General features: G+C 53.3%; 2 protein-coding genes across 2 annotated transcripts; both read left to right on the forward strand.

Moving 5' to 3' along the window:
- The first annotated feature begins 7,039 nt into the window (after positions 1–7,039).
- On the forward strand, positions 7,040–9,417 carry SLC32A1 (solute carrier family 32 member 1). The gene is made up of 2 exons (XM_042883721.1): positions 7,040–7,417; positions 8,230–9,417. The coding sequence occupies exons 1-2, from the start codon at positions 7,040–7,042 to the stop codon at positions 9,415–9,417; spliced, it is 1,566 nt and encodes a 521-aa protein (XP_042739655.1).
- A 1,531-nt stretch (positions 9,418–10,948) lies between these two features.
- Positions 10,949–25,982, forward strand: SGK2 (serum/glucocorticoid regulated kinase 2). Its single transcript, XM_042883609.1, has 16 exons — positions 10,949–10,980; positions 11,739–11,885; positions 13,901–13,986; positions 17,687–17,756; positions 18,688–18,745; positions 19,237–19,286; positions 19,833–19,890; positions 20,455–20,538; positions 20,834–20,965; positions 21,769–21,881; positions 22,343–22,379; positions 22,927–23,013; positions 23,553–23,648; positions 23,910–24,065; positions 24,474–24,563; positions 24,775–25,982. The coding sequence occupies exons 1-16, from the start codon at positions 10,949–10,951 to the stop codon at positions 24,928–24,930; spliced, it is 1,452 nt and encodes a 483-aa protein (XP_042739543.1). The 3' UTR covers positions 24,931–25,982.
- The last annotated feature ends 74 nt before the right edge of the window (positions 25,983–26,056 follow it).

The raw sequence follows: 26,056 nt of genomic DNA on the forward strand, positions 1-26,056 counted from the left end.
AGGGATGTCGTGAGTGACACCTGGGATGGGAAAGTGGCTGCGGGAGGGGAACACGTCCTGAGGGTCTTTGAATCACAGAACCACAAAATGTCCCAAGACAGGAGAGACTCACAAAGATCACAGGGTTCAACCCCCTGCTCCACGTGTGACCACCCAAACCCTGTGGCTGTGAGCTGTGTCCCAGTACTCCCTGTTCCGTGCCATGCCCACCGCCCTCTGGGGCAGAACCTTTCCCTCACAGCCAGCCTGAGGGAGAGAGCCAGCCCCAATGCAATTTAATGAATACCTCAATCCTAAGATGGAGCATTTCAGCACAAGAACAAAGTTCACTTGGCACTCACTTGGCACATCCTCACCTTCAAGCTCACAGTACTCTGTTTTCAGGTGCTCCAGAAGTGGCAGTAGCTTTCAGTCTCACTGCTAATTTATCCCAGCCTCAATTTACGTGTGTGCAGGGGAGCTAATCACACATTTACCTTCCCTGCTGGCTTTTTTTTCTGAGATTTTTATGCTCTCCAAATTTCTTTCTTTCTTTTTTTTTTTTATAAATCAAATTAGCTAAATTGCTTAAGAAGCACTTTTCTATTAAAAGAAGATACTGTTATGGTGCCTGAAGGTTTACTATGAGAACTGTCCTTTTAATAGTAACACTTTGAGGTTATGAACTGCTGTCTTCTCTTCCAAGTTTCAGGGTTTTGTGCCTGCTTAGGGTTCCCCTGAGAAATGAATATTCCAGAATGCACTTCCAAGTCTAAACCAAGTTATAAATGACTGAAAAGTCATAAATATGGCTAAAGGAGTGGCTCTGGAGTGTGGAGCGAATGGCTGCCTCCTGCCTTCCAGTGAAGCTGGGAGAAGAGCAGAAATGCTGCTTTGGTGCAGGGGGAGCACTGCAGGGTGCTGTGTGGTCACTGTTTTGCTGGGATCTTTGCTGGGCTGGGGTTTGTAATGGTAAAACAGAGTCAGCGTGAGAGAGAAGAGAATAAAAATATATCCCACAAGATGATGATGATGCTGATGGTTTTCAGGCTGGAAGACAAGGGCATTTACAAAGGAATCAGCCTTGGGGTTCAGCCCTTTTTGTCCCGGTGATGTAGACCTGAATGTCTGCACACAACACGGTGCTGAACTGCAGCTCTGGGCAGAGGAGAGGTGGGCCCACCTCCCCACACCTGGGTGAGGACACAGCTGCCCATGCCGGCCCTGCGATCCTGATCTGAAACACTGATAGAAGAACTTTCCAGGCCAGAGTGTTTTAGAATTTCTACAGAAAGGCTCCACGTGGGCTCTAAGCTGTGAGCCCTGTGAGTGCACCCAGAATCAGCAGGGAGCGCCTGCAGTACAGAGTGCTGCTCTGCTGTGCGGGCGTGCAGCAATGGGTGAAGGCTCCAAACTGCTCATTTCTCCATGCCGTGAAGGAAATAGGTGGTTCTCTACTGCTTGAGTTGGACATGTAGCTATATTCCCTGTATTTATCCCCAGTCAGATGCAGGCAGGCTGGTTCTGCTGTGTGCTGAGCCCCGTTTTGGCTGCTGGAAGCCCGCTAGCCTCACCTCTGCACTCAGCAGTGTTGCACCATGTTTTGCTCCTTGCTTTTCCTTAGACACCACAGTGCCTTTGCACAGCGCCTTATAATGCTGGCTGCATCCTTTACATGGCTGTATTTTTGGCCTCTAGCAGGACAGAACTCACAGCATCAGCACACAGAGACTGCAGATCTGGAAACAGCAGGGGGTGCAGAGCTGTGCTCAGAGCCGCAATTCACCACCACTCCCTGCATGGCTTTGGTGCACCCTGTGCCATCCCAAAACCCCAAGCGAGGTTCTGCTAAGGGAAAGCACAGAAGCTTGTGCCCGCTGCTGTCCCTTGGTGCCCTCAGCTGAGCCGCCAGCAATATCAGAGCAGGGGGCTGCGTGTTCCCAGTGTGCCGGAGGTGCTGCGGGAGCTGAGGGCACTGCGCTGTGTGCTTGCTGTGCCTATTGCAGCAGCAGGCATGAAATGGAGAGGGAAAGTGAGTGGATGGGGGGTGGACCCTGCTGACATTGAGCCCCAAAGGCAAAAGGCTGCTAGAGCCGTGCTCTGCTCAGCTGCACAGGTCTAAAATAATATGAATTAAAAAAATAAAGGAAATAAAGCACACACTGAGCACGTGACTGAGCCCTGATTTGTGTAAAATGACCAGGAAATAAAATCCCCAAGAGAGCTTAACTTCATGCCGGGGGAAAACAGCTGATCTGGGAGCAGGGAGAGTGTTCATTTCTTCTGGAAAGCAGCTCTGACTCTACAGCTATAGAGGAGAAGTGCTTTGTGCATGAAAATTGAAATGAAAATCTTGGCAAGCATGAGGGATGCTTCTCCTGGTTCCTAGTCGGTTCCTACGAAACCCTTCAGCTCACACACACGTATTGAATTTGACAGTGATGAAGTTTACCTATTTTGTCAATGGAAATGCAGTTAAGCTCATGGGAACAATACAATTTGTGGGAATTCGACGCTGCAGGTAACCAAGGACTTTCACTTCATTTTCATGACAGCAATAAAGGCAAACCCTGGGCTAGATTTAATTCCAATTAATCGGATGCATTGTTGAGGAGGTGTTGTGGTCAGATGATAGCAAGTGTTTGGTCTGTAGATGTGACTGCTGATCGGGGCTGGGCTGGGACGTGCAAATCACAGAAATCCCTGCACAGCCACCTCCCACAGTACAGATCAGAAGCTGATCTGTATTTATTTTGTAAATAGTGAGCTTGGAGTCTTGCTGAGTAAAGTCTAAAGGAGCCTTTATTTTGTTTTCATGGATTGTTCAGGTGAATTCTCCCCTGGGCACAGTCCCAAGCCGTGCTCACTGGTGATGCCCGTATCCCGGCCCCTCATCTCTTTGTTTGACATCTCTCCAATTTAGGCAGCCATTTTGCATTCAGTTAAAGAAAAAACACAAACCAACGATTAAATGAGGAGGAGGCACCCATCGTGGGAATGAGTGCTGATGGCCGGGTCAGGAGGGAGCAACGTGGGGCAGAGCTGTTCTCTCGGTGCCACAGGGCTGCTTGGAGGATCAGGGCGCTGTGCTGAAGCATCCTCTCTCCCTCCCCACCACCTCACAGCCACCGCTGCTTTTCCTTCCCTATCCTCCCGAAAGTCCCCGAGCTATTAAGTAGGTCACGAGAGCTGGTCCCTATCCAGCAGTTTGTCTAATTGCCTTTTTATAGTCGCACCGTGCCGCTCTTCATTATGCTGTCAGCGCTGCGGGAGGACGGGGCGAGGAGTGAGCGGAGCTGGGGGCGACGGCTGCGGGCGAGGGGAGCGCGTCGGGCTGCGGCCATTGCTTTGCTAAGCACACACGGGTGGGTCTGGGAGGGGATGCGGCCGAGGAGGGCTTTGGTAGGGTGAAGTTCCTCCCCCTGGCCTTCTCCTTGCAGGGCTGAGACGCCCAGCAGCTGCTCTTGGGGGTTTCTATGGAGTTTTGTGCCACGAGGAAAGGATGTGTGCGGGGATCGGGGCGCTGCACCCAGGACCTGTGTGGGCTGCGGGGCGAGGCTGAGCATGCAGGGGTTGCTTTCGATCCCTTTCTTTCTTATGGCTGTATTTCATTTTCAGACGTGGTTTGCATGTGCTGTGTTTGAGGAAGAGCGCAGCTCACTGAAAGCCATAGGAATGAAATGCTTTGAGGTGCGGGGGCCTGGCCCGGGGAGCAACCCCTCCTGGCCCGGGTAATTGCGCTGCCATGGTGCCCCCCAGCTCGGAGAGGGGCTGGCAGCGAGGGCTGCAGAAGCACAGCCTGCTTAAGCTCAGCCTTTCCTGCCTCCCTCAAACGATTTTTAAGCACGAGGAGCTCTTTTCCCTTCACTTTGTTAATCAGAAATCCCAGCCCCAACCCCTGAGCCTGTTCTGTGCAGATAAGGCAGCGTCTCTCCTCCATCTGCACCTGCAGCCGGGGGGTCCGGGCGGGCTGCTCCCCCGGGGCTGCTCCTCGAGCGGTGCCGGGACCCCACACCCCTCCCTTCTGCGAGGGGAACGACGCCCGAAGCCCCCAGCGCCAGGCAGAGGGAGCGCTCGGCAGCCGCAGAGCATGGGCTGCAGCTCGTTGCTGTGCTGCTTTTAGCTCCATCTGAGATTTGCGACTCAAACGCTCCCCCGAGACCCGCTAACCTTTGGGTAAGGTTTGGCTTCGCGATCTTGCTTGGGTTAAATAGGAATTAGGGGGGGGCACAGGAGAGACGCGGCTGCAGACCCGCACCCTCATCCCCGCATCCTCCATCCCCGCAGCCGCCATCCCCGCATCCTTCCATTCCCCCATCCCCGCATCTCCCCATCCCACGTACCCATTCCTCCCAGTCCCACTCCCGGCGGAGCAGCGCGCTGCGAGCAGCAGAGGTAAATGCCTCCTCTCCATCTCTCCGTACCTCTCCTTTTCTTCTCTTCCTCTGCCTCTCTCCTCCTTTTCCTTCCTTTTTCTCTTTTTATTTCCCCTCCTTTCGCTGCGTTCTATCCCTATTTTCAGCCGCCGGCAGAAGTTCGGGGCGATTTTTTATTTCCAGCAGCAGCCGAACAAAATCTCCTTCTCCCACCTTCGGACGCGAGGCAGCGATCGGGGCTGCCCTGGCTGCGGTCCCCACGGGGCGGGGGGAGGGTGTGTGTGTGTGTGGAGGGGGGGCTCAGCGATGCCCCAGAAGCGGGGGGGAATTTCGGAGTCGAAGAAGAGCCCCGGCGGCCCGCATCCCTCCTGTGCCCGCAGCGTTGAGCCCGCCGGCACCCCTCACCCCCCCGTTTATCTCCGTGTCTCGGCACGTGTACGCCGGGGCTGTGAGGCGTTTGTGGGGGTACCGCTGTATCCAACAGCGGCACAAAGCCCCTCGCCCCCGCCTAGAAGCCAGCCCCCGGGCCAGCGCTGCCTTGGGACACGTTTGTCCCCCACCGGACCGGGGTCATTTTCAGGCTCCGTGGACGTTTTTCGGTGTTTTTAATCATGATGATGATCGTCATTGTTTTAATGATGTTTCTAAATAGGTTTCCCGAGCCCGACGCACCGTGCGGGGCCTCAGCGGTGCAGGGCCGGGGCTCTGCGGGGCGAGAGGTGGGGAGGAGGGGGGAAATGCCCCGATGTCCCCGCAGCACGCCGCGAGTTGGGCGAATTTTCGTTGTTTCGTCCCTGACGCCCTCTGCGGCTCCCGAACATCGATCTCCTTCGCGTCTTTTGCGATAAACTCATCGCAGGTTACGTGAGAAATCATAACAATAATAACGAAAATGTTCTAAAAATCTCCGCATGAACGCCGAGGTGTTCATCTGCACAGTCTGATGGTTCGGCTTTTCCTGTTTTTTTGTTGTTTTTTTTTCTTTGTTTCTCGACCTATTTGTGCACTGATTTGTGTTAATCCCCGCCCCGGCGCAGCGCGATTCCCATTGGGGTCTGGCCCGGAGGGTAACGGCGACCGAAAGACCCCCGTGAGGCGCAGCCCCTCTGCGACGACGGCTCTTTTTGACGCATTTCACCCGCTTTGCACCTAATTCCCCTCCTGCTTCCGTCAGAAGGAAAATAAATAAATAAATAAATAAATAAATAAATAAATAAAATAAAATAAATAAGGGGGGGTCGGGGGCGGCGGTATTTGAGGCGTTTTCTGGAAGCTCCGCTCCGTGCCGCACCCCAACCGCAGCCCTCCCCTCTGCCCCTTCCTTCCCATTCCAAAGAACGGCATCAGGAAATCATTCAGCGTTGTGTTTTCCGTTGTCTGTAGTAAAACAAAAATGCTCGTTGTAACCTCCGAAAAGCAGCGAACCAAACAGGCGCTCCCCCCACCTCCACTTCGGGAACGTCTATTTATTTGTTTGTTTATTTATTTATTTATTTTTTCTTCTCCCGATCCACAAAACCTCAGCGATCCCCACGCAGTGCCGCAGCGCTGCTGTTTCCCATCGCCCCGAACCCCAAATGCCGTCGCTCCCCCCGCGCCTCCCCGGATCTCCCGTGGCCGATATGTGCAGTGCGGGCTGCGCACCTCGGGGACAATTTAACAAAGAAAACTCGCGGAGGGCTTTTCTGTTCAATATAAGTATGTGTGTTCAGGGGAGCAGAACGGAAAAATTAATTTTTATGAGGAAAAATGGGAAATGGCTCCGCGAGACGGAGCGGAGCCCGAGGAACGCCCCGGTGCCGCCCGCGGAGCGGTGCGGGGCAGAGCGAAGCCCGGGCGCGGAGCGGAGCAGAGCGGGACCGCAGCCGTCGGTGCTGCCGCTGCGTTCCCGAAGCGGTGCTTCTCCCGGTGCCTCAGGGCTCCGATGGGGGTGCGAGGGGTTTTGGGTGGAAAAAAGACAAGGGAGGGGCTGCGAGGAGGCGAAATTCGTTGAGAATCTGTCGAGAGCCGTCTGTCCGCACCTTCAGTGGGGCCGTATTCCCTCTGCTGCTCGGTTCGCGGGGGGAAGGGGCTAGGAGCGGGGCTGCTGGGCTGCGGGTCAGGGGTTGCGGAGGGCTGCAGGGGGCTGCGGGGGGCTGCGGGGCCGGGGGGAGCCGCGCTGCGGCGCTGCTGGCGGGACCCGGCGGGCGTGGGTGTCACCGTGCCGGGGGGGGGGGAGGCTGGGCTTGGCCGGGGCCGCTGGTACCTCCCCCAGAAATGCAGCAATCCTCTCCCCTCTTTTCTCTCCGCGAGGTGGGCGCACTGCGATGGAGACGCGGCTCTCTCCGCCAGGGGTTTGCGCCGGCCGCCCGCTGACAGCCGTCGGTTGCTGACAGCCGCAGACCTGTGACCACCGCAGCTCGGCGACAGCCGCCGTCCGGGAGGGACCGGCGGAAAGGAGCGGAGCGGCGCGGAGCGGGGCGGGAGGGCCCGCGGCTTCCCGCAGCGGTGGCATGCCCCAGGGCAGCCCGCAGCGCAGCCGTTCGCCCTGCGCTCGGGAGCGGAGGTAGCGGCTCGGCAGAGCTTCCCGCAGCCGCCGCCGCCGTTGCCCTTCTCCCGGCGCCCAGGTCTCGGCCTCCGCCTCGCCGCCCGCCCGCCCCGTCGGGTCTCTGCGTCTCCACGGCCCTCCGAGCCCGACAGCCGCCATGGCCACGCTCCTCCGCAGCAAGCTGTCCAACGTGGCCACCTCGGTGTCCAACAAGTCCCAGGCGAAGATGAGCGGTATGTTCGCCAGGATGGGCTTCCAGGCGGCCACCGACGAGGAGGCGGTGGGCTTCGCTCACTGCGACGACCTGGACATGGAGCACCGGCAGGGGCTGCAGATGGACATCCTCAAGTCCGAAGGCGGTGAGGAGGGCGGCGAGCAGCCCCTGGAGGGGGACATCCATTACCAGCGGGACGGCACCGGGCCGCTGCCGCCCTCCGCCTCCAAGGACGCGGGGGTCTGTTCCGAGCTGTCCGGGCAGGGCAAGCCCAAGATCACGGCGTGGGAGGCGGGCTGGAACGTCACCAACGCCATCCAGGTACGGCCGGGCACCCGCTGCCACCCGCGCCGGGACGCGAGCCCCGATCCCAGCTCCGTTCCCATCCCCGGGCTCAGCCCTCGTCCCCTTCAGCAGTGACGGGGTGCAACACCCTTCGGCAGAAAAAGAATGGAAAAAAGAAAGGAGAAAAAAAAAAATAGAAGAAGAAGAGAAAGCGGGGGAATAGGGAAAAAAAGAAAAATGGGAGAAAGGGGGGAAAAAAAAAAAAAAGGAAACAATAATCTCCCTTCCCCAAATTCAAAACAAAATGTCTGTATCGCTTTGCTCTGCCGGCCCCCACGGCAGAATGCGGGATGGGGGGGCTGAGGAGGGGGGTGTGCTGTGGGGGGTCTGTGCTGGTCCCCCCCGTGATAGGATGGCACTGCAGCGTGATGGGTTCTTGGTGCACGGAGGTTGCTGCGAACACACAGGGTGGAGATTTGGGTAAAAGCTGGTGCTTGCTTGCTGTGGGTGCTCTGGGGCGGATGCTGTGGGTGTGCATGGGTGTGATGGGTGTGATAGGTGTGATGGGTGTGATGGGTGTGATAGGTGTGATGGATGTGATAGGTGTGATAGGTGTGATGGGTGTGATAGGTGTGATAGGTGTGATAGGTGTGATAGGTGTGACGGAGTGGGCGGCACGTCGGAGAGAGAAGGGTGTGCGTGTCATCATGAGCACACGGTGTGACTGTGGGGCTGTGGGCTGTGCCATTGGTGTCACTGCATGTGGCTGAGGCAGCGGGTGTGCGCCTGCTCACTGCCTGGCCCCTCCATCAGGAGAGCAACACGGTTTCCATTTTGTCTCTTTCTAGGGGATGTTTGTGCTGGGCCTGCCCTATGCTATCCTTCATGGTGGATACCTAGGACTCTTTTTAATAATTTTCGCTGCGGTGGTTTGCTGCTACACTGGAAAAATCCTTATTGCCTGTCTTTACGAAGAGAATGAGGATGGGGAGATAGTCAGGGTGAGAGACTCCTACGTGGACATAGCAAACGCGTGCTGCGCGCCTCGCTTCCCCACGCTGGGGGGCAGAATTGTGAATGTGGCTCAGATCATTGAACTGGTCATGACCTGCATCCTCTACGTGGTGGTCAGTGGGAACCTGATGTACAACAGCTTCCCTAACCTGCCCGTATCCCAGAAGTCGTGGTCCATTATTGCCACAGCCGTTCTCCTGCCTTGCGCGTTCTTGAAGAACCTGAAGGCAGTCTCCAAGTTCAGCTTGCTCTGCACGTTGGCCCACTTTGTGATCAACATCTTGGTGATTGCCTACTGCCTCTCCCGGGCACGCGACTGGGCGTGGGACAAGGTCAAGTTCTACATAGATGTGAAGAAGTTTCCCATCTCCATTGGCATCATTGTCTTCAGCTACACCTCCCAGATCTTTCTGCCTTCCCTGGAGGGGAACATGCAGAATCCCAAGGAGTTCCATTGCATGATGAACTGGACGCACATAGCAGCTTGCATCCTTAAAGGACTCTTTGCCTTGGTCGCCTATCTGACCTGGGCTGACGAGACCAAGGAGGTCATCACAGACAACTTGCCATCCACCATTAGGGCAGTAGTCAACATTTTCTTGGTGGCCAAAGCCTTGCTCTCCTACCCCTTGCCGTTTTTTGCAGCTGTGGAGGTCCTGGAGCGATCCCTTTTCCAGGATGGAAACAGGGCATTCTTCCCCAACTGCTACGGAGGTGACGGGCGGCTCAAGTCCTGGGGGCTCACTCTCAGGTGTGCCCTGGTGGTGTTCACCCTGCTCATGGCTATCTACGTCCCGCACTTTGCCCTCTTGATGGGTCTCACTGGGAGCCTCACGGGTGCGGGTCTCTGCTTCCTGCTCCCCAGTCTTTTCCACCTCAAGCTCTTGTGGAGGAAGCTCTTGTGGCACCACGTCTTCTTTGACGTCGCCATTTTCGTTATAGGAGGGATCTGCAGTGTCTCCGGGTTCATCCACTCTTTAGAAGGCCTCATAGAGGCATTTAGAACCAATGCTGAAGACTAAGGAGGGGCCAGAGCTGGTGGCAGTAGGAGAATAGCATCGAACATCCGCATAGCCGTGAGATTCTGCGTCCCTTCAAGGAGGAGTCATTACTTTCGTTACATCCAACAAATCCTACATTATAGAATCTGCAAATTAAATGAAATCAGAAGAGATGAAAACGCGTGCCCTGCCGTCTTTTTAAATAAGCTAAGATTAAAAATATATATATATTTATTTTTCTGTTCTTTCAAATATTTGGAAGGAAAATCCACGGTGCCCCACCCCGACCTCCTCACCAGTTGCCTGAAGCTCAGCCCCACGAATGAACCATCGGGAAAGGATAACAGCTCCCAGCACTGCCTGCAGATCTGCACTGCAGTGCCGCAGGAGCTGCCGACCCGATGGGGTTGTGTTTACAGATGGAAGCAGACAGGCTGCGGGTGCTGGGAGCAGCAACATTCCTTTACATACACCACGAGACAGACGTAGATGAGACCTAGACTGTAGGAATAGCCCAGCAACCCACGCTCCGGCCGACGGCCAGCGCTGCAGTCATCTGCAATGTTTACACTGTAGTCACATCGATGTCAGACTGCTTAATTCTTCCACCCGGATTGACACGAGGAATGGCGCTTCCCATTGATTGCATTTTGCCTCTGGTTCAACTCACAGACCTGGAGTCCACTTCTCAGTGATTTTATTTTATTTTTTTGGTTGTTGTTGTTTGTTTGTTTCATTTTAAGAATTATTTCTGAATAATGAAAAGAGAAAAATATATATTGTTGGATTTGACGTCGTTCAGGATGCAGGAACAAAACCAAGACAAAACTCATTCTGTGCAATCTACCAGATCCGTGGAGCTGTTTCCAATGTATGTGTGGTGTCATTGTGGTAAATAAGATGAAAAATGTATATCAGAAAAAAAAAAAAGTCTATCTTTAACATATAATGTGGTACATAAATATATCAAACAATAAAGAGAAAACATATCCGAGGAGCTGGCCTGCTTCGTTGGGCTGGGCAGGGGCAGGGTTGGGCACCAGGTTTGTGGGTGTTGGAAGGGAAAGGGGAGGGGGCCAGTCCCCAAATCCCTTACAACCAAAGGTAGAGAAGGGGGAACAAACCGAAATATGGGACTTGGAGGAGCCCTGGCTTTAGCTGAGCTCAACTCCCTTCCCATGGGTTGTGCCCAGCACTGGGACAGCCTTGGCAGGAGGGCTGGGTGCTGCCGCATCACCGCTGTGCTTCACATCTGCTTTGCACCCTGCAGCTCCGGGGCCCTTCTCTCACTGCATTCCCCATTGGGATCGCACTGTGCTCTGTCCTTGGATGTTCAATGGGCCAACACAGCCCTTTGTTTTGTATTTGTTAGGGGCCAAAGGGCTGCTGTTAGGGGCACAGGCTGACGTAAGCTGCGGGAAGTGCTGTATTATTCTGGGAGCCCCCCTGGGCTTCGTCTTGCTGTCAGTTCTGCTCAAGCGCTTCCCTCTGTGCTTCTGTCGGGTAATGCATGAGCAGCTCACAGAGCGAGCCCAGGCTCTGTCCTCTCAGCATGGCTGTGGCCGTGGTGGAGCCCCTGTGGTGGTACTGTGGTGCAGGCAGCCCCCACCTGCCCAGCACACATCTCAGTGCTGTGCTAGCAGTAGTGACAGCACATGGATTCGGCTCTGCTGGGGATGTGCAGCCTTTCAGCAAGAGATGCAACGGGCTGAGCAAAACAAAGCCTAGAATAGTAGCAGAAATGGAAGAAAAGGATGGAAAAGGATGATCTCCATGGCTTCTGACTGCAGATATGTAGCTTCTGGTCATGTGCTGCAGCATCCTCCAGACCTTCTCATTCCAAAAATGAATGGCACAAAGGCCTTATCTGCACCAGGGGGGAACAGGTTTCCTTATTGCTCTGTGTCTTTGAAGCCCTGGGAGCAGAGGCTGACCCCCACCTCGCCACAACCTCCTTTCAGGGAGTTGCAGACAGCAATAAGGTCTCCCCTCAGCCTCCTCCAAACCGAACCATCCCAGTTCCCTCAGCCTCCACTCCCCATAAGACCCTGATGTGCTCCAGACCTTCCTCAGCTTCCCTGCCCTTTTCTGAACAGGTTCCAGGGTCTCATTGTCTTTCCTGTAGTTAGGAGCCCACAGCCGAGCACACACTTGTGCCTCAGACCTGCAGACTGCCCTGCATTTTGGATCGGGAGCTGTGTGCCCTGGTGAGCAGCAGTGACTCCTGCTCTCACCCTCTGCTCTTTTCTGGAGCCAAGCTGTCCTCTGGTTGCCCCACTGAGAGATTTTCCTCTCCCACCCACCTCTTTCCGTCCCTTGCTAATCATTTACTCCTACCACAGGCCACTCATTTACTCCTACCACAGGCCACTCCTTTTGACTTCTCTTTCGACCTTCAGACTGAATCACCGGAACAAAAGCCCAGGGCAGGTAGGAGGGGAGCACTGCCTCTGCTGCTGCTGCAGGACTGCTGCCCCACGCTGCTGCAGGTAAAGGCATTGCTTTCTCCACGACTTTCCCTTCTTCTCCTGAGGGCTGAGCCAGCTTGGGACAATCACAGAGGTTTTTTTGTGGAGGGCTCATCCCTCACTACCGGGTGAGTCGGTGGGCACAGGAAGGGGGTGCAGAAGAGGCAGTTGGGAGCAGGAGGGCTCAGGTATCCTGAATCATAAAATCATAGGGATACTTAAACTAAAACAGGGGAAATTCATGTCAGATGTTAGGAAGAAATTCTTTACTCAGAGGCCTTGGCAGTGCTGCCCAGAGAAGGTTGGGTGCCCCATCCCTGGAGGTGCCCAAGACCAGGCTGGGTGGGACCCTGAGCAGCCTGTTCTGATGGGGGCAGCCAATCCATAGGCGAAGTTGGAATGCAATGGGCTGGAAGGCCCCTTTCTACCCAAATAGTTCATGATTCTGTGATTTTATGATTAAGGTTGCAAAAGACTGAGATCATCAAGTCCAACCCCATCCCACCCCACCATGCCCACTGACTACGTCCCTCAGTGCCACATCCCCACATTTCTTGAACATCTCCAGGGATGGCGACCTCACCACCTCCCTGGGCAGCTGTATCACTGCATCACCACTCTTTTGGAGAAGAAATGTTTACTAATATCTAACCTGAAATCAGGCTCATTTCCCAGGAATCACAACAGCTCCAGGGAGGAGAGAAATAGCATCCTCACTCTTGGGAATACGGCAGGAGGTGACAAGATTTCTTGCATTAAATGTGCACCAAAGATGGAGTTTTGATCTCATGGAGCTCAAGGTGGCTGCATTCACATCTCTGCAAACAGCCTCTCTTGGGCACTGGGAGGGGCTGCTCATGGGACGTGAGTGCCCTTAATGAGGGCAGCACAGCAAGGCTCTGGGGGCAGCTCACAGAGCCATCACCGTGCTGCTGAGCCCTGCTCGATCCGGTGCAGAACTGCTGCTCTGCCCTTGTCCTCAGGGCCAGTCCTGCACTGCTCTAAGATTTTAGAGAACCACACTGTCCATGTACAGTCTGTTCAGCCTTTGTTGTATCCTCTTAGAGGAAGAAATGGGCTCAGATCTTTTAAAGATTTTCCTATCCCTGTCCCACTTGACTCTGTCCCACCTCATCCCTCCTGCAGCACTGATAACCCAGCCCCAAAGAACCCCTGCTGACACCTCGAGTGCTGGGGTCACCTTTCACTGCTGGCTGAAGGAGACTGACACAGTGCTTTCTGCAGAAGTGTTTGTTTTCCCCTTATCAGAGCCCTTCCCTGTAATCCCAGCTGCTTGGCACCGTGCGCTTCCTCTGCAAGTGACACATCTATGATTATGGGTATGGATATTGCCTGATAGGGAGATGAAGATAGCATGCCCTATCTTAACCACACACATTCCCTACGCAATAGCTGCTTGAAACAATTCAAAACAGAGCATACACACGCGATGGGGCAGGGGGTCCTTCCTGGATAGAAGCTGCATGGCAGCAGGGCAGTGACCCCCTGCTCCCCAGACAGTGATGCTGGCAGCACCTGGAATTCATTTCTTCTGTTTAGGAAACCAGGCTAACCCGCACCAGGGGGACCTCTGTGACTGCTATCCCCCCAGGGCACATGGGGACAGCCAGCTTGGGGTGATGTCCCCTCCATGGGACTGATGTCCCTGTCTGTGTCCCATAGCTGTCAGGGTGTCCCCAGGGCTGGGAGGTGATACTGGCAGGGCTGAGGAGCCCGGCACACTGTCACAGTGGGACCAGCAGCCATATGGCAATGTCCTGCTGCTTCACTGCCATGGAGCTCTGTTGGCCGATGCTTAATTGCATCAAGGGTTAACGATTTAAGAGCTGAGTTTCAGTGCCAGTTCCCACCCGCACCATGGGGGACACAGCGTGTGGGGGATGAAGGGTTCTGTGTGCCTGGTGCACAAGGTGTGTGGCCCTACAGGGACGTGTGCCCATATGACACATGTGCCCTCCAGCACAGCCACCCACAATCATCCCTCCTTTTACCATGTGTTCTTTGCCTTCACACAGGGATTGCCTAAGGACACCCAGGGCCGGCTGCCCTGATGCCCAAGCCTGGATGGAGCCTTCCTCCAGCGCCCTGGGGAAGACAAAGGGTAATGGGTGGGAAAAGGCTCTGGGGTGGGAGAGAAGGGCAGTTGTGGGAGCAGGCATGAGGGCTGGGAGGGAACAGCCCAAGCACTGCTCCCATCACACACACTGCAGCAGCGAGCACAGCCCTGACATAGAGCGTGGGGTTCCCTCCATCACTGGCACTGCAGCACCCACTGCTGGCACTGCAGCACCCACAGCCCCATGGCAGTGCACACCACCAGGCAGAGCTGCTGCTGGGTGGGTTCCGCTCCTGCTGCAGGCACAGTCAGGAGATGTTATAGGAAATGACAACAGAAGCCGAAGGAGACTCTTTTATTTTTAATGATGAGAGAGAGAAGACACCAGCCCTTCTGCAATTTTGCTCAGAGCTTTGTCTCTGGTTCTCCTTCTCCACATGTCCATATTTGCACTTAACCACACACCACTGGCAGGAGGAGCACTCTGTAAGGAACTTCTAGGCTCAAGCACTTCTAACCTTCCTCCCAACCACATGACCAAATACCCAGCTGACTAAAACAAGCAAAATATTGCTCTAAAGCACCTGACAGGACCCCAGCAGCCCACAGCCCATCACCCTCAGCTGGGCTCCAGCCCCTGACTATATCTGGCAGGTGCCTGGTCATGCTAGCTGCTGATGAGCTTTCCTGCTCTCTCTATAGGGCTGCAGTGTACCAGCGGCACTCAGAGCAAGGAGGGTGCCCATGAACTCTATGCTATGCTGCAGGCAGCCCTGCTGCTCCCTGCTGGGGTGTGGGGATGAGGCCCCTGGGGCTACAGAGCTGCTGGGGGTGGGCTGGGCTGGGGCAAGGATGGGGAGTGAGGGGACTGCGTGCTCACCTCCTGCACAATGCTTCCTGTGCCTCCCAGCACAGCCTATGCTGGGCAATGTGCTCCCAGGTGTGTGGCTGATGTTATGTTGTCTGTTTTTGCAGGTTTTTAGTTTTAAGCTTTTTTGTCTTCATCTTTGCAAAGTGCTGCGGGCTTCAGCCACCTGCTGTTTTTCCAGGTTTGCACACAGCTTTCTCTCTAGAACCCTGAGGGCTGCTGTTTGTAGGCTCCAGCTGGAGCTGGGACTGCTCAGCTTGTACCTTCCCACTCTGCAGTGCTGTGTAGGCATCAGAGATGGGATCCCCAGGAGATAACTGGGTGAGGAGCTCTGAGGGACAGCTCAGAGCACTTCCACAAGTGAAGGAGCCCTTAAAGCCTTCTTCCTCCTCTGTCTTCTCACCTTCCTCTGGCTTCTAATGAGTGTGGAAGCAGTGCTGGCCTGCGGCTATCTTTCAGATCTGTAGCAGAGGGAAGCTGAATGTTTCCTTGCCAGCAGAACACTGTGCCTGCAGAAGTCCTTCCCACCACCTGTGCTCCTGCTCTGCGCTGAAACTGGGACATCCCCCTGTGCTGTGTGCAGGATGGGAGCTGTGGGCTGCCCTGGTGGCTCCTTCTAAGTCCTGTGCTCCTTCCAAAGCCCCGCTGGCCATCCTGCCTTGCGTTTCCAGCATGGGAGTGGGTTTGCAATGTGGGTTAGGTATGAAGCAGTGCTGAGAGTGCTGACATCAGGAGGAGGGGGGGAGGCAGCTGCACATGACGCGTCCATGAGGTTGCCTCTCCGCAAGGTACGCCTTGCATCGGTAATGTGTTTGTAGCAAATAATGCTGGGCTGGCATGGGAATGTGGGTCACCGCTGGCAGAGCTGCTGTAGGAAGAGAGAGCTGCTGCTGTGTGCTAGGAGTGTTACTGAGGGATGCTTCTGGGGAGAGACTGCACTGCAGCGAGTGCTCCTGTAAGTAGCAGCTCGGTGCTGGGTGTGATGCTAGCTGGGGAGGGCTACGGTGTGCATGGTTTGTGCTCCTGGCGTGCAGTAAGTCACTGTGCCACAGAACTCTTCAGGACTTGGTGATGCTCCATGGCCCTGTGCCTGGAGCATCCCTACTGCCCCGTGTGTGCAGGGAGTGATGCAGCCAGGCATGGATAACCCGGAGCTCCTGTGTGCTTCCCTGACCTAGTTCTGATTCTGTTGTTCTGTGTATGTGTGCAGCGGGAAATCTCTGCTTTCGGGGGAGAGGGGTTTGTTAGCAATAAGGAAGAGCCTATTGGGCTCTAATCCACTGAGCAATCAGGAGCTGGCCGGGCTTTGCAGGTGAGTTCAGGCTGATGGTGGAAGTGGCTCTGGGTCTGAACAGAAGTGGGATAGGATGGGGATGGACATTGCCTAGTGCTGTGCATGGTGCCTCAGTGCAGAGAGATTCCTGCCTCAGAGAGTGTGCACCTGATGGAGTGCTGCCTGTGGTCAGCGAGGACTTGTTGAACATCTCCACTGGCAGCGGAGCAGAGTGGGGCATGGTGGGGTGGGGTGGGGAGAGGGGGTGGAAATACATGCATGTTCCTGTGGAGCTGCCTGCCTTTGTTCAGCAGCGCTGCTGTGCCTCGCTGCAGCTCCCAGCCCCTCCTGCCCAATGTCCCATGTTTCCTGCAGGTACTGCTACATGGATGTATTTCTGTGCTTTGCTCACATGCTCCCCAGTCACCCGCACTGACCCTCCCCAGCTTTGGGTCAGGGCTCAGCTCCCTGCACTGTGCCTGCACTATCCCAGTCTGTCTGCCAGCATGTGGGGCAGACAGTAAATGACTCAGGTGACCTTCAGCAAACCTCAGTGGGCTGGGGAGGCAAACAGGGAAACGAGGACTGTGCCCGGTGGGAGGGAGCAGGCTCAAGCTGCCCGGGTGCTGCCCCTTCTGGCGTGTGCTGCAGGGCTGCTGTATTCACTGCATGGTGAGGTGCTGCCAAATGCCTCATGGGGTTTGCTTTGGGTATTTGCATTTCCTGTTGTAACGTGAATGGGCTCTACAGTTTGGTTTGGGCTTGTTTCCTCCCAGAATGTGTCATCCTACTAACCTCTTGTTTGGGGAGGTGTTTTCTGGCAGCCACTGCTTTGGCCATAGTAGAACTATTCTGGTATTACAGCTTGCTTGTGTCCACAAAAGCACTTGTTTTTAAGGGAGGGGAGGAAGTACACATGTGTGGATGTTTTTAATCTGTCCAGAGGGTGAGAATGAGCCTTAGAATTTTTCTGTTATCTGCTGCTGAGCAAACAGAGAACTCCCATGCTCAGGTTGAGCTCCTGAGGCCATCCCATGTGCAGTGTGCTCAGGGCTCTGCTCTTCCTCCAGGGCGGAGGTGATGGTGATGATGATGGGTACTGGCAGCTGCTCCTGGATGGGGATCCTGACGCTGGCTGCATTCCCTTGGCCTAGGCTCTGGCTCACCTCCTGCGGGCCCTGAAAGGTCTCATTCAGGCCCATCGTTACTTGCAGAGCCCTGAATGAAAGTGGCCGTACGTGTGCCAAGTGTGTGATGTGTCTCAGCACAGCAGCAACCTTGTGAGCATTGCTCATCCCTCCAGCGGACAGAATAGCTGGCAGGGGCTTGGAGGTGCTGCGGGAGCCCTGGTCCTGCTCTGCCCTGGAGGAGGGGAGCACCTGCTTTGGGGCTTCTGTCCCCGTCCTGGGAGCTCTTGAGGGCTCCAGGTGGGTTGGGAGGGAGCTGTCCTGGTTCCTATAATTTCCTGGTTATTTTGGTATGTGGGTGGGAGGAGAGGAAGGCGGCTGTGGGGAGAGGAGCAAGGTCAGTGAAGAACAAACATGCCTCTGTGCCTGTGATTGCACTGCCTGCTGATCTGCTCCGTGCTCCAACTTTCCCCGTAGAATTCATCAAGCACGGCCGTGAGAGGATAGAACAAACCATCAAGGCGTCCGGCTCCAGGCTCTGCTCATAGTGAGTATGGAACCCACTGAGTCCGGGAGCCCTTTAAAAGCCCAGCCTGGTGATGCTGGTGGTGGATGGCACTGGCTGGCACTGGCCGGATGTGGGCTGTCCCAGGGATGGCCGCCAGTGCCTGCTGCCACCCTGCAGCTCCAGCCCTGCGCTGCCCTGCTGGGTGTGGGGTGACCATGGGTCTGTGTATGGGGCGGAGAGGGGCACTGCTGACAGGTGAGATTTTGGGGGGCTGGTGGGGGCTTCAGCACTCCTTTGTGCATGGGGTGAGGCAGAGAGAGGGTGGGAGAGTGGGGAGGGAGGAATGTTCAGAGCTGCTCTGCCTGGGATTCAGAGCCTTAGGGGAGGGGAGAGAAGGGGGGAATAACGCTTTCTGGAGCAAGGGAGAAGGAACAGATTTTGGTTTTGTCCCCCTTCCTGTTATCATCCCTTTAATCCTGACTTTTGCAGAGCCCTTTAAGCTAACGGGAACTGCTGTTGTGGCAGGACCCAGCAATGCTCAAGCAGGACAGGTCTAAGCCAATCAGGGCACCAAGGAGCTTCACCTGGCTGCACTGCAGGGCTGGGGGCTGTGGCATCCCTGTGCAGTGGGGTGGGTGCCTGAGGTTCTGCTGGTCTCCTTGTATCAATGCCCTGACCAGTTGCTGCCATCCCAAACTGAAGGCCAGCCATGGTGTTTAGGAAGTCTGTAATCTTTCAAACTCCTTGTGCACCTGTGAAGCTTCTCTTTCCCCCCCCCCCCCCATCTCCTGTTGGTATGTTTGATGTGCCACTACTGTCCTGCTTCCCACCACACTCACTCCTCTAAGGAGTTAGCTGAGAACCTCAGCTGATGTTCTGTGATGGAGGCATGATCATACCTGGTCAGTAAATGGTAGGAAGCTGCTTCTATTGGGTTTGGTTTTCACTGCTCCCTTGCTCTCTTCCCCAGTGCTGAACGAGTTGCTATTTTAATGGATCGTTCCCGGACCCCAGACAGCAGTGCCCAGGTGAGATCCCAGCTTGGAGCTGGCAATGCCTACCATGGGGATGGAGAGGGGAAAGTTACCATAGGAGAAAGGTGAGGGATTGCCTGGGTTAGCCTGTTGGCAGATCCAGTTCTGCCCTGTCCCTGGGGGTGATGCTGGTGGGGAAAAAAAGAGGAAGAAGCCCTCTTGTAGTCTTTTTTGAGTAAGCATAATGTCCCCAGAGTCTGTGAGAATGAGATGAGGGCGATGTATTTGTCTGATGTGTATGTAGTGAATTTCTCACTGGGAAGAAGGAGGCCGCACCTGCAGTGCTACTATGCGTAAGGTTACCTCCAGCTTGGACATGATATTGCCACAGTGCATAAATCTTCCCTTTCTCCATCACTTAGTTTACCAATCTCATACATATCTCACTGAAATGCCTATTAAAGATAAGGGGTGCTGTGTTAAAGGACAGGAAAACACAAACTGCAGCATGTTCTTGTGACTAAAACTGCTGTCCTCCTCTCCAGCCTACAACACCAACTGACAACATCAACCTTGGACCTTCTGCTAACCCAAAGTAAGCTCCCTGCAGAAGCCAGGTAGGGTGTGGAGCTTTCTGTGAAGAGATCTGGCAGGGGGAAGCAGGCACTCCCTGTGTCCTGCAAGGGTGGTATCTGCAAAAGATTTAACAGCTACATCACTTAGCTTTTAACACTGTGCATCAGCTTTCAAGATACTCAGCTACAGCTCATTCCTGTTCCATGATCATCCTCTGTCCACGTCCCCTGCAGCCTCTAATCACATCTCCCTCTTCTGATGGATAATAGGGTGAAATTTTCCCCATTACTACTGGCTTCCAAACTGATTTTTCACTCTACAAAGGAGGGTAAGCTACCTCAGAAGGTGGCTTCCTGAGAGGCTCCTTGCCCTTTGCTCAGTGCACTGACATGTAGTTTGAATCCCCTGCTTGCTGACTGCTGGCTGGCAGGGCCACCTGTCTTGTGTCCTTCAGTCACTTTCACAAATGCTTCAGCTCCCAAGAAGGATGATTGCTTTGATAAAGGTGCTGCTGTTGCATGTTTTTCTTCTGGAAACTTTAACTTCTTTCATTCTTGCTCAACAGTGCCAAGCCAACAGACTTTGACTTCCTGAAGGTTATTGGCAAAGGAAGCTTTGGAAAAGTAAGTAGGCTTTCGCTGGTGGGCCATAGCTTTTTAGAGATGCCCTAACTGAAGGAATTTGTCCTTTGCTTGTACCTCTCCTGAGGATCTTGGCCATGTTTGGAGGGGGACTGAGACAGGATGGGACTCGAGAGTGGTTTCCACAGTCTGCTCTTACTTTGAGCTCCCCCCCAGCCGCTCTAGGAAGAAGTGGGGTGTTTCACGCTCAAGGTGGTGATGAGCAGCACTTGACTGAAAAGAATGATTGTAATGGAGCCTCAGGTGGCTTCAATTAGCAGAAGGTGCCTAGGCAAAGCTGTGCTTCATAAGATGTCAGTGATGAACTTGAAACAGGACTGCCTCTAAATGTTCTCATACCACTTTCTGTCCAGTGTGTAAGATACTTGGAGATGCTGAGTGTCTTTTTCTGGCAACTTGCAACCCCTGGGTGGGGGAAGACAGTAGGCTGGAGCCAGGTTTTTAAAACTTTGTACCTGACCCTCCAAAGCTGTGTAATCGCTTCCAAAAGCCCAGATAGTGGGGAAGGAGGGAGGGACTCAAAGCTGTGACGTGATTCTGTTGCAGGTTCTCCTGGCCAAACGCAAGTGTGATGGGACTTTTTATGCTGTGAAAGTCTTGCATAAGAAAACCATCCTAAAGAAAAAGGAGGTATGTCTGCTCTCCTCGGCCATGCATACACACACGGTGGTGACTGGTATCTAAGCAATCCTGGTAATGCAATTGAACCATCTGGTGGCTGAAGTGAGTGTTCACATCAACAATGCACGCAGTAAGCATGGATTTATCTGTGGGATGAAGCAAAGTTAGAGGGGGGGGGAGTACTTTCATCTTTGGGGCTGGATATGATCCGTAGGGTTCTCGGATTCCCCATGGATTCAGAACAACAGGGAGTCTGTAGAGCAGGCTGTCCTGGACAGCTGTCTCCTTTCCTGCTTTTTTACAGCAAAACCACATCATGGCAGAACGCAACGTGCTTCTGAAAAATGTCAAGCACCCCTTCCTTGTGGGCCTCCACTACTCCTTCCAGACCTCGGAGAAGCTTTACTTTGTGCTTGATTATGTAAACGGAGGAGAGGTGAGTACCAACTTTAAATCTTCTGTTTAGTTCTGCCCAGCCATTCTGTTTCATTGCCTGAAACTTTCTTGTCAGGAGATAACGGTGTTGAAGCATAACATTACTTTGTTGGAAAGAACAGCTAGGAGGGGCTGGCAAGCATCTCCCTTATAAGTGAAAATATTGCTGAGGATGACCTGTGCCAGCTGGTTATCAAGACAAGTAGGCGGAGAAAAAAGTTAGGGACGCTTTGAAATCCCATGGAGAGCATGAGAAATTCCAGTGTTGGTGAACTTCATGGAAAACTCACTCGTGCCAGCTCTCAGTCCCAGACTAGAGCTGATGTGATGCTCCTGCAGTATGTCAGGCTTCTTTTTCTGAACTGTAACAGCTGCTCTCTCTACAGCTGTGCCTCTCAGTGCTACCTGAAACAGGCTGGGAGGTGCTATTAACACCAATGTCTTGTTTACACAGAGTTCTGACTCGCATGGGATTTTTAGGTTAGCACTGTTTTGTGACCATACTGTATGTACACCTATAACTGGCTCATGAGCTAGAGCTAGCAAGGAAGCTTAACTAGATCAGCAGATGGCCAGGTTTTGGGCAATGACTTCTTAGGTGCAGGACTGATATGAGGAAGACAAATGCAACAATTCCTGGGAAGGTGCTTAGATAGTGAAATAAGGCTTCTTGGTTTAGGCTTATTTGGTGCTGTCTGTGTGCCTCTTGCTATAAATCAGCTTTCCCTTGAGTAGCTGGCTTGTGGGCCAGAAGATAACTTTCTGCTTTTAGAGTGGCCATAAATCCTCTTGTCTCTGTCTCAGCTCTTCTTCCACTTGCAAAGAGAGTGTTGTTTCCGTGAGCCCCGTGCAAGATTCTATGCTGCAGAGGTTGCTAGTGCAATTGGTTACCTGCATTCCTTAAACATCATCTATAGGTAAGGTACACGTCCATGCTGGGGAGAGCAGGGGCAATGGATCCACCAGCCAGCTGGGTGCAGGGCTGGGGAGGGAAAGGAGGTTTTTAGGTCTGTGTGAAGCATAGTGGCATTCAGCAGCGTGAGGGACCTGCTGGGCAATAAACACCCCCAGCCCAGCAGTGGGGACAAGACTCTAGTTGCATACAAAGATTTAGGAGAAACCTTACTAAGGAAATCAGAATTTCTATGACAAATCATGCACAGTGAAATGAAAATTAATATCTGACCCTGCATGACAGCAGTTCTACATTAATATGTAAATTTTAATGCCCAAGAGCAATGGGAGTTTGCACTTTGAAAAGGTCTTGGTGCGTTGGCTTATGAAGTCTTGTTAGCTCCTCCTTTCACCTGATGCTGTTGCTGTTTAGGCCAGATATTTAGAAAATCCTGATCTGCTCAAAAAGTTTTTTGCCTTGCAGGGATTTAAAACCTGAGAACATTCTCCTGGATTGCCAGGTATATGCACCTCTTGTGCTGCCTTTTCAAAGCATGGGCATCATAACCAGAGAGCTATAGTTTGACAAGCCGTGGCTCATTCCATTGCATGGATTTTTGCATCTATATACCACTAAGTTTCTGTCCAGGTCTTGCAAGAGGGAGCAAGCACACACTCTGCAGAACTCCGCATACAAAACACTCTGCTTGGTCCCAAGAGCTGGGACCTGGCTTGAGGGGAGGGACTTGAGTGCTAAGAGTAAGTCACTGCTACTCTGGTGGTGACACTATGCCACCTGGCTTTGGGCTAAGGCAGTGCTGAGGCACAGAAGTGTTGGATGCCATCACAGTGGTGCAGCTGTAGTGAAACTTTAGAAAATGTCTGTACTTATTTATTTTCTCCATAGACTTCCTACTTGCATGATAGGACACCCAGAAGGTGAGGGAAAGGAAAACAAGTGACCAGTGGGACAGCAAAACATAGATTGGGTTAAATGTGGTGGCCAATGCTTGGCAATCCTGCTGTTTCTCATGAGAGAGTGGGCCAGGCTGAAATTCTTTTTGTCAGGGACATGTGGTGTTGACAGATTTTGGACTCTGCAAGGAAGGAATGGAGGAAGAAGAGACTACCTCTACGTTCTGCGGCACTCCTGAGGTATGGCCCGTGTTGGAGCTCTGCTATGAGCTGAGGGGGAGAGCCTCGTTGATACAGGGAGCCTGATAACATGGAAATGATCATATGTGAGAGCAGACTTGATGTGCTGCTTGTCCTGCAGGCCACATGAATGCTTACCTGTTGCACCTGGGCTCTGAGTAGTTTCATTGCTTTGGATAGACCTACTGGGTACGGAAACTGCAACCACCTCAAAATGACAAGAGTCTGTTAGAAGTGTAATACATCAGTGTGGGGCAGGTTTGCTGGTTTTCTTGGTGGGTGGCCAATCCCTGTACAAACTGTTCCTAGGAAGAAAGCACTCTGTAGCCCAGGAAAGCGATTTTTTTTTTTTCTGTGGGGAGTTGGGTGTTGGTGGGTGTCTCTGGCAAATGGAGAATCCTTGTAAGCCTATTTGAAGATGCCGCTGTGTTCTTCCGAATGGATTTGCTGAACTTGAACTGCAGCCAGGTTTGTATACTTACAAAGGTGAACCCCTTCCTGTGTGAGTGGACTACAGTATCTACTTCTGACTCTTCCAGTACTTAGCTCCTGAGGTGCTAAAGAAGCAGCCGTATGACAGGACAGTAGACTGGTGGTGCCTTGGAGCTGTCCTCTATGAGATGCTTTTTGGACTGGTAAGTTTAGAAGATATTTTATTTTAGTGGAGAACTTATTTTCCAAACGTGTGAAGTGATGTCGACCTCATGTTCCTATGGCACTTGGTATGGGCAACTGAGGCAGGTAACTGAATGCAGGATTCAATCATGCCCTTAACCATTGGAACAGAGTTCAGGTTGCCCTTAACTTCTCACTGTGGGACACATCTTGGCCAATGATGTGTGGTTCCTTACCATAGCTTATACTTGACAGGCTGCTTCTCTTCTCTTTCAAATCAGCCTCCCTTTTATAGCCGGGATGTGTCTCAAATGTATGACAACATTCTCCACAAGCAACTCCAGATCCAAGGAAGCAAGACTGTGGCAGCCTGTGATATCCTCCATGGACTTCTCCACAAGGACCAGAAGAGGAGGCTGGGTGCCAAAACAGACTTTGTAGGTGGCCTCTCTTATGATTAGGAGGGAGGATGGATAAGAAGGCTTCCTATGATGAGCTTTATATATGTTTATGGTAACAGCACTGCCTTGGGAAAGGCTTTCCATGTAGGTAGGTCTTTCCAGTTCCCTAAAAGAGGTAGATGGGGTTGACTCATTCCTGAAGGGAAATGCTATGATTCAAGATGTGGTGGCAAGCTAGAATACCTGCAATGGTGTCATCTCATCCCTTCAAGGTATTACAGGACTATGACCCTTGTGGATTAAAGACTTACTACATGTCCACGTAGGGTTCATGTGGCAGCTCCAAGTCTTGTTTCAATGACTCACAGCTATGAAACTAGCTGGCAGGTGCTGAGAGAGAAGCGTTAGCAGGCAACTGACATCTCCTCCCCCCTTTCCATGCAGCTTGAGATAAAGAACCACGTATTCTTCAGCCCAATAAACTGGGATGACTTGTACCACAAGAGGATTACCCCTCCGTTCAACCCTAATGTGGTAAGTGGGTATTTAATTTGGGGTCTGCCTTATAGTGGCCCACACGGAATTGAGGCTGCAAGGTCAAAGGCTCTTCCCCAGGCGTCCCTCACTGATAGCGAGGGATGCTGAAGTGCAGGTTACACAGTGCAAGGGTGGTGATAAGGGATGGGCCGCAAGCAGGTGCTTGGGGTCTGCTTGCCCAACATGATGCGTCCCTCTGCCCCTGTAGGCTGGCCCAGCTGATCTGCGGCACTTCGACCCAGAGTTCACCCAGGAAGCGATCTCTGCCTCCATCACCCACACACCTGACTTAGCAGCCAGCAGCTCCAGTGCCTCAGATGCTTTTTTAGGATTTTCTTATGCACCAACTGAAGAGGACTTCTAGATTTTATAAAGGCTTTGAGAAGCCAGGTTTTAACTGAATGCAATTTTATGTTTGCTGTTATTGCTGTGGCTTTTCTCGTTTCAGTTTTTGAAAGGAATAGTAATGTCACTTTCTCATGGTCTAAACCAGGGGACTAATACACTAACTGGTTGGGATGGAACAGAGCTCTTAATTTGTGCTGTTTGGTGGATTTGCCTCTAAGTGGGTGTTCCTGTAGCAAGGAAAGTGAGACACTAATAATTATCTCTGTACTATTTGGTAGGGTTGTATTCACCGTGGTTGTATTTATGACTAAGATATATGTACTATCACGCACATCACAGCCACATCTCTGGAACAGGTCATTTCTATGGTGTGGAGCTAATGCTGCCTTGTAACAAAGGGAAACTTCACAGCACAGCAGTGGGAAGATCGTGGGCTTCTTCCTTTTGAAGTAGGATGCGCTCATCTAAATGGCTGGGAAAAGGACAATCTGATCCCAGGAGCAAGGCTGGAGATCAAGCAGGGCAGTTCAGCAAGCCTTCTGCCCAGGGCCAATACAAAAGCTCGTAGCTGCAGGCGTTCCCCTGCTCCTGCCTGGAGGTGCTCGTTGGATTTCAGTACTTCAGAGCAGGAACGAGGAGGTCGATGGACGCCGCTGAAGAAGCAGAGCCGCCTTGGTGGAAGGAGGGAGCGCTGCTGGTGGGAGGAAAGAGCAGCCTCGTGCTGGGCTCAGCAGCTGTCAGTCGCTGCTGGCAGGGCTGCGGATTCTGTGCTCTCCTAAGGGCTGCTCCTCAGCAGCAACAGAAGCCTTGCGGTGCCCGCGTTGCTCTGGCGATGGCTGTCGCGATGTGCACACGATCTTTTCTGCCTGAATTTAAATGCCGGTGTACTGCTTGAGCACCGCTTCCCCCCTTTCTTTCCTCGAGTCCTTTTCTTACTGCTGCTGGGAGGAGGAAAAAGGGGGCGAGTGCTGTTCGCGCTGAGGAAGCTCGTACGGGAACGTTTCTCTTGTACGTGCAGCAGCGCCGCAACCACCACGCGGTTTCAATTAAAGCGCAACGCACCGCTGTGCGCTCCCGCCTCTGTGTGGCCGGGGGGGTGGGGGTGGCTGGACGGCGCAGCGCCCCCTACCGGCGGCTGTCGG

This window comes from Lagopus leucura, unplaced genomic scaffold, assembly GCF_019238085.1.
Source record: "Lagopus leucura isolate 7727_CA_CO unplaced genomic scaffold, USGS_WTPT01 Super-Scaffold_100039, whole genome shotgun sequence".
NCBI lineage: Eukaryota > Metazoa > Chordata > Aves > Galliformes > Phasianidae > Lagopus > Lagopus leucura.

Bases quoted from the DNA above. Each gene is read 5' to 3' on its own strand.
- SLC32A1 (XM_042883721.1), top strand. From the start codon at position 7,040: ATGGCCACGCTCCTCCGCAGCAAGCTGTCCAACGTGGCCACCTCGGTG. The intron at 7,418-8,229 runs GTACGGCCGGGC...GTCTCTTTCTAG, and splicing joins ACGTCACCAACGCCATCCAG to GGGATGTTTGTGCTGGGCCT.
- SGK2 (XM_042883609.1), top strand. From the start codon at position 10,949: ATGGCTGTGGCCGTGGTGGAGCCCCTGTGGTG. The intron at 20,539-20,833 runs GTATGTCTGCTC...GCTTTTTTACAG, and splicing joins CCATCCTAAAGAAAAAGGAG to CAAAACCACATCATGGCAGA. The intron at 20,966-21,768 runs GTGAGTACCAAC...TCTCTGTCTCAG, and splicing joins ATTATGTAAACGGAGGAGAG to CTCTTCTTCCACTTGCAAAG.